Source organism: Rhamphochromis longiceps, linkage group LG1 (assembly GCF_057381845.1).
Source record: "Rhamphochromis longiceps isolate RC_006_pf linkage group LG1, R_longiceps_female_GT1.1, whole genome shotgun sequence".
Classification (NCBI taxonomy): Eukaryota; Metazoa; Chordata; class Actinopteri; order Cichliformes; family Cichlidae; genus Rhamphochromis; species Rhamphochromis longiceps.
Window position 1 is genome coordinate 7,771,380 of NC_140557.1, and position 12,623 is coordinate 7,784,002.

General features: G+C 40.9%; 1 protein-coding gene across 5 annotated transcripts in view; it reads right to left on the reverse strand.

Annotated features, from left to right (window-relative positions):
* akap13a (A-kinase anchoring protein 13a) overlaps nucleotides 1-12,623 on the reverse strand; it is a 119,411-nt gene that overhangs the window by 29,912 nt on the left and 76,876 nt on the right. For 4 of the 5 annotated variants that reach the window (XM_085419394.1, XM_085419317.1, XM_085419156.1 and 1 more), the window contains exons 13-18: nucleotides 12,033-12,080; nucleotides 8,520-8,697; nucleotides 7,975-8,077; nucleotides 5,629-5,668; nucleotides 5,295-5,406; nucleotides 579-738 (exon numbers count right to left, since the gene is read on the reverse strand). In XM_085419394.1, coding sequence (XP_085275520.1) covers nucleotides 579-738; nucleotides 5,295-5,406; nucleotides 5,629-5,668; nucleotides 7,975-8,077; nucleotides 8,520-8,697; nucleotides 12,033-12,080 — 641 coding nt within the window. The remainder of the gene's footprint in view (nucleotides 1-578; nucleotides 739-5,294; nucleotides 5,407-5,628; nucleotides 5,669-7,974; nucleotides 8,078-8,519; nucleotides 8,698-12,032; nucleotides 12,081-12,623) is intronic. The other variant, XM_085419456.1, reaches the window with a different exon arrangement.

The window sequence follows — 12,623 nt, forward strand, 5'->3', positions numbered from 1 at the left end:
CCTGTTTGTTTGGGAATGCAGCTTGCTAACCGAGATAGCTAGCGTTAGCTGACAACTTGACTCTTTTAATCCTAATATGGTCACCTCAGGCTTTTTAAAACAAGTGTGTACCAACTATGAAGCCTCAAAATTCATAATCCAGAGACTACTGGGTAATTTCATAGACGTGTGGTCCATCATTTACATACAGTCTGTGCTTTTAGCCAAACAATGAGAACTGCTAATCAAAACAACTTTAGACTCAGCACCGCTCTTACTTAGGTTCTCAGTAACACACATAGCAAGTGTGAAGTGGATCGGATGAATGGTTGTTGAGAGACAAAGACGAGAAGAAACATAAACTAACATATTCAAACATGCATATTCCTGGATTTATTGGTGAAATCTTTTCATTTCCTCTCCTTATGTTCAGCATCGTCTTTCAGAAACGACTTGCAGCTTAGTGTGCTTTCAGATAAGAAATTAAAATCTTCTAATAAAATAATTAAAGGTTATTAGGATTTAATATAATTTAAAGCTACAGCAACTCTGCAGAAAACCAACAAGACAAAAAGGAAAAAAAAAACAAAGTTACTTACATGTGCAATGGAACGCATCCTTGCCATTAAAACCTTTATTGCACTGGGAGCACTGGGTGGTGTGGTTTGAGCTGACTGGTGTAAAAACATGACCGTTCACAATCTTCTTGTCCTTCTCCTTGCCCTCCTTGTCCTTCTCCCGTTTGTCTCGCTCCTTTTCCTGCACAAATGGAAATTAATTAGTTAAGAAGACAACCCAACCTTGAACTTCGCTAATTGCTTCAACTTTGCCATCCAATTAGAAGTTTCGAAGTGAAGCGTGGTGACGTGTAGCATCCACTAACATACCAGACACTGACACTGGGCCAGTCGCTTCTGTTAAATTCCAATCTGAACCCTGCAGAGCAACATTATTACTCGGATGTAGGACGCAGCAGGAGGGTTTGCATATTAAGTGATGCATTATTTATCCTGACAACAAATTGTCTCATTAAGGAACTCTTTAAAATAAAATTCAGACACTTTGAATCCTTTTTTCTGAGGTGAGACAGAAGACTCAGAGGTGGAGATCTTCAATGACCATTTATCCCAAAAGGGCAGCATATTTTCATATTACGTATTCATTTGGTTTCTCAAGACACTCGAATACTACTATTCAAAATCTCTTATGAAGAATGAGGCATTTCTGCAGGATGCATGACTGGTGACGGAGACACACTGTCTGGGAATCACTTCTATGACCTTTCCATAACAGTGTGGGCTTTCTGCTGCCTCTGCATTAATGGATGAGATCGTCCTCAGCAGCTGGTCATCTCTGGACACTGAGCTGAATCACAATCCCATAAAGTGATGCAGAGAAGAACAGAGCTCTCATTCTCTTGGATTTACATCACAGAGCCTCCACCCAAACCCAGAGGAAATGGGAAAATGCAGTTTTCCAGCTCATTTTAATGACCAGCCCTGGGCCTCTTGGTTTGAAGGGACCACAAAGCTCTGACATACTAGAGCTCATTTGGTTCAGCCATTTCAAGATACCAAAAGCCTGACTGGCCCACGCTATGTTTCAGAGCCAGTACAACACACAGCTTTCATTCTCAGTTCCTGCAACAACTGTCTAACCAGCACTAAACCACAATAAACGGCCTGAAAAAGTATTCTTCATGGCAGCAAGAATGCTTGTTTGATATCACGCCTATTGATGCCCGGCAAAAAAAAAAACAAAAACAAGAAAACGCCAGCAGTTCAACGCATTTGAAAAAGATTATTCTCTGTACTCTTTGTTTTGGCTGCAAGCATACACAACAGGATAAGTAATCACTAGTGACATCTAAACCAGAGATTTAAACAAAAAGACATTCCAGTAAAACACACTGTTAACGGGCAATGACTTCACTGGAAAAAGACATCAGCCCAGAGGAAAACACCAGCCCCTTTTAACATGATATTGTGACAGTCTCTTTCACTACAATTCAACTGGGAAACCAGAGCACTGTGTTAGCCTACCTCCAGCCAACCTTTCCATCTCAGTGAGAAGCCACGGCTCCCTGGGAAACTCCTGTATAACATCCCTGGTTGTGGCTCAGTGGCTCAAGCTACTACCAGCAAGTCTCCATTAGGAAGGCTGTGAATGAGGAAGTCAATGGCTCGCTGCGGGAGGTGCTATTTCTGCAATGACCCTTCCTTCAGTCTGACAGAGACATGATGACAAAACTGCACAAACTAGATCCCCTTCCAGAACAGTCAGACTTTCAATGTTTAACCTAAAGAGGAAGACACAAATTATCCTCCTTAAAACTGGTTCTGGTTTATTAATGACAGGAAGAAATGAGATTACCAATTCTTCAACACATTTGACAGTTACAGATGCAATCTCAATGCTCCAAGGAGAGCCAATAGACACCAGGCAAACCCATTTTGAACATCAAAGCTTTAACAGTGGCCAATAACTCTGACAGAGAGCAATGAGCTGCAGGCGGAGGGAAGCTTTTTCAGAATCCTGTTGCTTTAAAAGCAAAGTGACGGCTGAGGTTAGAGGGGAGATTATTAAACCACCAACTCTATCTTCCTGTTTTACTTCCTGTTCACCCTTCAGTGTCTCTTTGCAAGGGCTGCATATTTACAGGAAGCAAACAGACATTTCACTTCCCAATCAGAAATAAAAACTCTGTGCTAAATTCAGGGCATTTCAGACCCTTTAATCACCACATGGTACAAATTTAAATGCACGCTTTGTGATCAAAGCAGCTATGACTGGCAGCAGAAACATGGATATCTATCATTACAGCCCGTTTTTCTTTTCTAATACTTTCAGGTAGCATCTAACAGCAATTTTGATCATGAAGTAAACTACATATCAGAATAGCTATCAAAAGGTAATATGTTAATTTGTGGTTTTAGTGAAAACAGAATTTGCCTTTTGTACTTCCTGGTGCTGTGTGAGTGTCCTTTGGTTCAATATACTGTCACAACAATCACACACAGTTTATAGCTGTGTAAGGTCTACCACGCAGCCCACAACTGGATATATTGGATATAAAAATGCTGTATAATTACATTACTGCTTATAATCTGTGAATTAAATGTAAGACTATTTAATACCTTCCAAGGCCTCTTTTTTGGGGAGAAGATTGAATGCAATTATTTTTACTTTTAAGCACCCACAGCTACCCCGTTGAGTTTTAAAGTCTTGATACAGACAACTGTATTCCTAAATCATATTAATGGCTACTGCAATACAGTAAATGCCACTTCTGCAATTTAAAGTGAGCAGTGCTGAGCATTGTGATTTTTAAATGCAGTACTGTACAATAATTTCCATGTCATAATAGTGTTGAAGCCATTGTTTCACTAAAGTGTCAGTGCACCCCAGGGCAGCTGTGGCTACAATGTAGCTTGCCATCGCCAGTGTGTGAATGTGTGTGTGAATGGGTGAATGACTGAATGTAGTGTGAAGCGCTTTGGGGTCCTTAGGGACTAGAAAAGCGCTATACAAATGCAGGCCATTTACCATAAAGTAACTTTAACTGATTGATATTTCAACAAACTAACAGCATATTATTGTCACCCTGTGACAGGAATGGAGACACTGCAGCTAGATCCCCTAACAGAGTACGAAGGGCAGGAGAAAGAAAGTCTGCTTTGACCACATCTTACATAGAGGCTTATCTCTCTGAGAAGACATTGCTGTGAGGCGCTTGGGAAATTTGAGAGTGGGAAGTTGCATCTAACAACGACTTGGGCAAAGGCAGGACATATAAGGAGCTTTTGACCCAGAGGGGCCTATTCATAGTTCTTAGAACTTTTTAAAGGAAGTCTTTTGTGTGGCGTTGCATGAGGGACCATCAAAGTTCTCAGAAGCTCATTTGTCTGTCATTTTTTACCTCCTACTTTACGGTTGATCCTCCAGCAGAAGGGGAAGCTCTAACTGACATAAGTGTGTGGTCTGAATGCAAGCATGCATTGCAACATGATGAACGTCTTATTTGTAAAAAGAACACGTAAACTTAACATAGAAATTACAGCAAAACCATCAGTTAGCTCTTAAACATGAAACACAAACAGTTGAGCTGGCAGGGAAGACCAGGCGTTATTAAGCCTGTGTGCTACAGAGGAAATAAAAACTCCTGTCACCTCCTTGAAGGAAAACAAAAGTACTTCCTCTCAACTAACTTTTTCGCATAGAGTGAAGCCAGCGTAAGGAGAAAATAATGACGCTAGAATAGAAACTAAATGACACATTCATCAAAGTGAAGCTTAATTGGTTTGGTTTACTGCATGTTATCCTTGGAAAGAGCCATGCATTTGTTTGTAGAGTAGATGGAAAGGATTTGTTAAGCCTAGTTTATGGTCATCTCATTGGTTGTTTTGCATGCCAACTGCAAAGCTGCAAAAGTACAATCGCGATTTGAACGATAGGTATTCAAGAGAGTAGTAAGGACCCGAGATTCAGGAGCACTGTTATAAGCGTAGAAGCAAAGAAATTGGAGGTTTTTCCCACAGTTTTCTCTGGAGAGTGTCATCTTTTCAAACTCCTGCAGCATCTCACATTGTATCGGAGAATCTCTGAGCTCCTGTACTGATGTTTATTTGAAATGGTGGTAAAGACCAACATGATCTTACATTCATGCCTTCGACCTGCCTGCACCCGGTTCCCAAAACAAGGGGTGCACATCAATCTGAAACACCAAAGCATGACTCAGTTCTGATGCCAACATTGGCTTACGCTGCCACACGTAAACAGACTTTAATAAGGATTCTGGATCCTATTACCAGTCACAGTGGGAGCTCTGCCTGAGGTTCGTCTGTGATACACCTGACATAAAAAGACAATTAGCCACTCGTAATGTTATGTTATTTTAACTTAAATCAGAATGCAAGGCATCTGCCATCAGGAAACTCAAACGCACAGTATGCTCCAACTTATTCTTGTGGTTGTAGTTTAGTTGTTGCTATGCTAATCGCCGCCTGCTTAATACACCACGCACCTATTGGGAGTTGTAGTGAAAACAAAGAAAAGAAAAAGAGGACAAACATGTGTAGAACTGCCTATAACAGCCCTGCTGTGAGACTGAAGCTAGTCAGGGACCAACAGAACAAGAAGCTTAAGATTCATATATGTGTGAATACTTGAAAACTGTGGTTGGGCATTAACTGCTCACTGCTCAAAGGGGATACACTTGTAAGAAAACACTGAAGGTGGTTGCCTACTGAATGAACTGTAAGAAGCAGACTACAGTGAAGTGTAGTCAAAAGAAGAAAAACTCCATGTTCCCTCACCCTGGTCTTTTTGTACATCTTGTTCTTGAGGTAGCTGAAGGTCCGGCTAACTTTTGTCACACTCTTTCCCTCTGTGTCACTCCGCAGAGGCCCAGGCTCCTCCTCTGATATACTGGAACACACAAACAGGTTTAATTTCATCTCCAGCAGCTGCATTCACACAGCATACCTGTTCACACATTGTGAAATGGTTCTTTGAAGCACCATAAAGGTCTTATGGAATAATTTGACCACTACTCCACACTGCTCTTTATAGGACTATAAAAGGTCCTCCAAGCAATGAAAGCCTGAAGAACAATTTTCTGGTAAAATGTAAGCGCAGGATTAGACTGACCTGTATGCTAGTGACCCAGAGGTGCTGGAAAATCTCATACCTGGAAAAAAAAAGGAGAGGAAGTGAGTGGCAGGATAGTAAAAACAAAAAAATATGTCTTTAGGGGCTGACCGCACTTTTCTTATTTTTCCTGATTATGATTGAGAGTAAGCTACAGATTTGGCTCCCTAAAGGTAAATATGCAACACTTTAGGTACCCTTGTACAGCTGTGTGACAACTGACAACCCACTGACATGACTAAAGGAGGCCAACAGCTATGTCGAGGACTTCCTTTTCTACCATGTCCTTTAAAGGTGACCTATTGTGATCCCCCCCCCCCCCCATTATGGTCAACTAAAGCACAAAGCTGAAACTATAAACACAACAACCCCACACAACTGCAAGGGGCAGCCAATCAGCAGAAAGTGTAAAAGCTATTTTTTGCCATCCCCAACTTCAGAGGCCAATTTCAAGTAATAATTAACAATAAAAATGATTGAAGTATAATTTTAGTAAAATAAAAGCACAATCACAAATGTAGTTATTATTTTTCCCTGGTTGGCCAGTCCTCACCTGCTGTAGCTCTGTGCTCTACAGAAGTGAGCTAAACTGCTCTGTTTTGAGACAGGGGGATAAATGAGGGGCTGTAATACAGTCAAAGACTAAAATTATAGAGTTTTAAATTATCGTGCATTGAAGGCTGGACAATGGATGATGACTCGGGCAAAATTCATATTTTTTGGTTTGCTCATCCTATTAGAACAAAGCTATGCTGGGTGTAGCTCCTCCCAGACTCTATTGTTGAAAATCTGGATTTTCTGGCTGCAGTAACAGCCAGAACATGTGTGTTTTTCAATTAATCTCTGTGCCAAACGTTAAGCACAGAGTTAAACATAAGGCATGCATCTTTTCTAGGCAACGAGCTGCTTCTCTCTAAACAATCATTTCTACCAATATCCAGACGCACACGAAAATATGCAAAGCGCTGCTCGCATGCGCTGCAGAAGAAAGTCAAACCCAAAACAGGATAATGAGGACAAAATCTTGGCCTGCCTGTGTTCCCAGCAATGGAGACAAGGAGACAGAGAACAGTGCTAATGGAAATATTGCACAGATAAGAAAAAGGAAGGAATGCCTCGGTGTCTTTGACTAAAGGTGACAGGCTCGTATTTATCTGCAGAGAAGAAAGGGCTTCCTCAGTTCACCTGCGGTGTTTATGATTATTTTCCTCTTTTTTTTCAAAAAGACTGAAGTAAAGCTAGTTTATGTAAAGGTCATCCGATTCTTGTGCTGCGTAGGAAACACGAGAAGCCAAGGTCTTATTTATTGCTGTCAACATGGATTATAATTTAAACACAATGCTGCCTAGGCGAAAGGTGATTTTCTACACTAGCAATCTGGCTACAAGCGTTGTCTAATTGCATTCTCACACTGCAAGTAGATTAATATCAGCAGCAATTAGAAGCTTCTTCATGACAAGATTGTTGCGGCTGAATGTTTGGACTTTATCTTTGATGAAGTTTAAAGAGTAAAAATTTTAATTTTCCTTCAGACAACTTTGCTTCTTCTGTTTGACTCAGTCTAGGAAGCGTTTCACGCACACACTTCATGTTGAGTCACAAGTAAACACTTCAGTGTGGGTATCAGGCTAGCTGCTAGCTGATCTGGGTGCATCGCTGTCATCTTTGCAGCTCAGATCCAGGTTGCTAACCGGAGCAGCTACTGTTCTCCTTCTGACATCACAGCTATTTTCTACTGCAGCTAAGTTTACATGTCAGTACTTACTGAAGTCATCCTCATCATCACTAGATGAGGAGTCCCCATAAATGAACTGAGACTTAGATTTGGTGAGGATGGGGGAAAGGTTGAAAGAGAAGGAAATTCGCCTCTTACGTCTCAGGCGTCCCACCGCTGGGGAGCAGGAAGGAAAGAACCACAACAGGCACTGATCACTTATTGAAATATATAATAACCTAATAAATAGTGAGGATGGGGGCAGGAAGTGGAGATGTACGGGAAACGTGTAATAAGAGCGATTCAGTTTAAATATCTGCATGTTAAACTACCACTTTCTCTCTTTATCTAGCTTTTTGACCTTTTTTTCTATTCTCTTTGCGATGGGGCTTACAGTGAAAAACATAATGAACTCTAAATTTCCAATTACAAGCTGAAATGATTGTGTCCCTCTGCTGAGTCTGGTGATGTTAAAATGAGGAAATGAAGAATGAGGACTTGGCATTGTACTTAAATTTAGTAAGTTAAAGCCTAAAGAGGATAACAAATAAAACCAAAGGATAAAAAGGTGAAGAAAAGGGCTGAATGTTACAAGAAGGAACTTGATAGCTGCCTCATAACGTGTCACTCACCATCGATGTCTCTCTGGCTGATGGCCAGCATAGATACAGACTTAGTGAGGGGCAGACTCATGGGAGGACAGCTGTTTCGCAGGGGCCGATATCGTCTGGATTTCTGCAGCAAGAGACAGGAGACTGAATGAAACCAAGTGCATGAAAATGTTAAAAAAAAAATGGAGTGAGCCAGGCAGCGATAATGTGGAACAAAGCATTGCCAGCCAGTCAACTGGAAACAGGAACATGAACTAAAAGAGGAAACTCGGCATTTTGAATCGGGACATTATGTTTACAATTTGTTTTAAATTCAATGGGAGAAGTATAAATCTGCCCGAAGAAAGTCATGTTTATTAATTCTCACTAATCCCCAAACTGACAAGGCTCAGATTTCCCTTGACTGTTTATAAGTCTTGTTTATGTACAAGCTTTACAACGACTCTTTTCTCTCGTGAATTAGGCTGTGTGGGTTTTCAGGATCTCTTGGTGGCCGACTGTGTGACAGTGTAAAGAAGTGGCAACATATCAACAAACTTCATGTGTGAGTGTGTTTATTAGCTCACCGGGTCATGCACTCTGCTATACTCCCCCCGGTCCTCCTGTTCCTCTGTCAGAGAAACCAAAGAGCCTCTGTCATCGCTGTCTTGCCGGGGAATCCTTATAGGTTCTAGGATACGGGGCCCCTGGCTGGTGGGGCCCCTGAGCTCTTCAGGGCTTCCACTGAGCCCCTCCAAGCTGTAACTGTGTACAAACAGAAAGCAGAGATGACCTCAATAAAAGAACACACACTGTATTCAACATAATCACATCTTTCTGAATGTACACAACTGTCGCTGCAGCAAACACAAACACACAAAGATGTACCTGTTGTTACACACACACACACACACACACACACACACACACACACACACACACACACACACACACACACAGCTGGTCCTACACTGTGTTTAGCCAGCTGAGTTATCACTAGCCTCTGGAGCAGATTTACAGCTGAAGCAGCTGCAAATGACTCCCAACATCAGCATCAGCATGGAGAGCTCTGCAGCTGTGATTTACAAACCCAATTACATCGAGCTATGACTGGAAATAAGAGGCCTTGAAAAATCCAATCCAATGATTATGGAGAGGAAAACTACTGCTACATTTCAGGATGAGCTATGCCACGAGGCTGCAGCTCTATTCGCTTCAGGACAGACTCTATGATAGTTAAAGCTCCAGCAGTAAATCTCTCATCTCCGGCCCATGGGTTTGTATGCTACTCCATTATCCAGCAAATCATCAGTCCAACTCATCCAAGCTTCACTAACTAAAACCAGAGTAAAAGAATCATGATTTGGTGATTATAAGTGTCCAGAGTGGAGCAGCACTCACCTATCCTCAGGGCTGTGAATGTAGATGGCTATATCTGTCATGCTAAGGCCTCCTTGGTGGCAGTATTATTACATACTATTCTACAGAGCCACAGGGCCCTCCATGCTCAAACACTAGCAGCTATTTCAGCTCCCTCTCTCTCCTTGGTGTAGAAGGTTGCTGACTGAAAGGGTTGGGCATTCATATACACACGAAAACACCCACAACAACGGCTAATGCAAATCAAGCAGCATGTAAATATGCCATGTTCAAATAAGGACATGTGCCCTCGGCAAATAAGAAAACATCAAACAGTAATGCAGTACACCTGAGGAAACAACTTCCACACTGTAGCCAATGGCGAGGGGGCGGGGGCACATGCTCATACTAAGAGAAAGTGAGGTGAAAGAGGTTAGGAGAGTGATGGGAAGATTGATAAGAGAGTATGGCAGAGTGGCAGTGAAGCACACAGATGAGGACATGAGGATAGAGTTGCAGGCGTATCTGAGAACACTGGCGTTATTCTGAAATAACTGGGCAGAGTGGATGTACTTTACATCGTGAAGCATAAACATTGCAAATGGGTTAAAGCTGATTTCCTGCTGCAGCGTTGTTGTAATATCAGTAGCAGACAGGAAATCAAGTTGAACCCAGGGTGTTTCCCAGAAATGAAAAACTGGCAGAATGGCCAAGGCACCATTAACACAGCTGGAGCCGCTGCTAGGGTGGCCGCTGGCTTCTTGAACGTGACAGATGTGACCAGATGGTTACAGCAGTGGACTGTGACAATAACAGACTTGTCTTCATTACAACTTGACAGAGATGGAGGAGGGGTGATATTATTGGCCATTATTAGCTAGTAAGCATTGATATATCTGTATTAAAATACATGTCAGCCAGCAAGTGATGAGAATCTGGAGGTAAGAAATACTACAGTCTGTGGACCAAGGAGTCGTTAATATATACTGAAGTCAAAAATATAAGTAATGTTTAACCCTGATTGTGATTCTGTGATTATGCATCTAATTAAAACTAGCACAAGTGTGGAAGACACTAGTGCTAGCGGTGGGTATAGATATTGGTTTTTGTTTATGTTAAATATATTGTATTAACTTCATTTCATGTTTTATTTTCTGTATTTATTTTTCTGTTTTTTTCTCTTGTTCATTAACTAACTTGTGGAGCACTTCGGTCAAACTCAGTCAAACTAGCCCAACAAAGAGTCCAGTCCACTGGATAGCCGTGAATACTTCAGAGATGAAGGGCTTAATATTTGTACTTTTCAGTGTAAGAATGAATCACCTAATGAGAGTGAATCATTGTCAGTCTTAAAGCCTTGTTACTCATAAATACAGCGAAGCGGTGGTTTGCCTAAGGAGCTGTCCAGATGTGTTTGTTTTTAATGAGAGCAGACAAATTGCACCTTCTTTTTGAACAGGACACTTTCATCTTGGTAAATAGTTGTTAACATTTTCAGAATATGTTTGTACCTCTTTATATTAAAAGAAAGAGGAAAACGTTTATATTTTTCCATAGGTTAATATAAAATGGCCTTTACCGGTCCCTGCCGTTTGAGATCAAATTGGACTGTATGGACTAAAATGAGTTTGACAACGCTAATCTACACCATGAACCTGTCTTTTATCACCAAGAAGCTCTCTACACCATTCCTGAACAAACTTATTTTCAGTTAGATATTTTTTTTAGTAAGTTTTTATTAAAAATGTTACATTTTAGTTTGAGTCTTACTTTAACTCATTTTGATGACCTTATTAAAAGGATAATAATCAGGAGAAAGAGTTGACATGTTTACACCAGTTATTAAAATATAAATACCTAATTCTAATTAGCCTTTAGTCATTAGTGCAAAATATCGCTTCATATATATTACTATTTACAGCCTAGTTTTATTTTTATTTTATTTAACTGAAGAAGTTTTTCCACTCCTAGCTTAGTTTTCAGTTTAATTAACTACAACAACCACGACACACTTCAGATGTGTCTTACTAAAGAAACCTTTTACCGTTTTCAGACACTGTTGTCAAACATTTTCATATCCAACAGACTTTCTGAGTAGGAGTGTAAGCATTCGGCTCACCCAGCAGAGTTGAAATAGATCTATTCTGCATATAATCAAGATCAAGTGAAAGATGCTGACTCTTTTTTTTCCACTGCTTCCTCCCTCCTCCTTCTGGGTCAAAGAGCAACATTTCATACAGTCAACAAAGCTATTTTGCAGTGAGAACAACTTGCATTCTGTTTTTACTGCTGCAGCCCACTGTCTTCTGTCTTCTGATGTTTTAGAGTTTTGAATAATTCTCTACAGGAAGTTATTAAACCCACAAAATAAAAAAAAATAAAAAACAATCGTCTGTTCTAAAACTCTAGCCAATGCAGTTCAGCCTCCAGAAAGAGAGGAGCTAAACTCCTCTCTTTCTGTGTGGCTGCTTGTTATTACCAATGCTATACAAAACAGCGGTGCCACCACCACCCATTTGCCACAGTATTTCATACAAACTCCAACAGGGGTGAAAAGAGAGCAGCATTTTTCAGAGCAGTTGCCTGCAGGGACGGAGAGAATGCAACAGCAGTTCAGCAAGCATACATTAAAAGCCGGGAGGTCCACAAAGGGCACGACTGCATAAATTTGCCATAGCATGCCACTAAAAAGCAGGGCAAGCTTAACAAAACATGAACTGATGAATGTGATGTATTAATACCTTCTCCTGTGAAAGGCCGGCTTCCTCTCACCAGAGCTACGAGTGGAACTGGAGGTGATGGAGACGGAGACAGAGACAGAGTTGTGGATGAAGGTGGAAATGAAGTGGGATTTGAACGGAAGCCATGACAGCAAGAAAATAATTAATCAACGAACTGTTCTTATTGCCGATGGGACCATTGGATTTTTATGGCTACTACTGTATAGGTAATGATCTAAGAGAAGACAAGAGTGATCAGACTGCTGTACTCAGAGTAAATGATGAAAGATGATAAGCATGAAATAATTGTGGTGATATCTTTGCTCATAGTTTCAAAATGATGTTTAGTATTCCCACCTCACAGTGAGATTGCTGGTACAAACTAAAGTTTCCACAGGCAAAAGCTTGCATCTCATCATTCAGCAGCTTGTAGAAGCACCTTTAGCAGCTCTAAGTTGAAGTAATCATTTCATGTATGAGTCATCACACATCAGTCTCTCACATTTTTTAGTGGAGGAAGTCTGGCCAACTTTTCTCTATAACATTGTTTCAGTTCATTGAGGTTTGTGGACATTAGTGATTGCAAATGAAGGTGCCCAAAGGAAAAAAAGT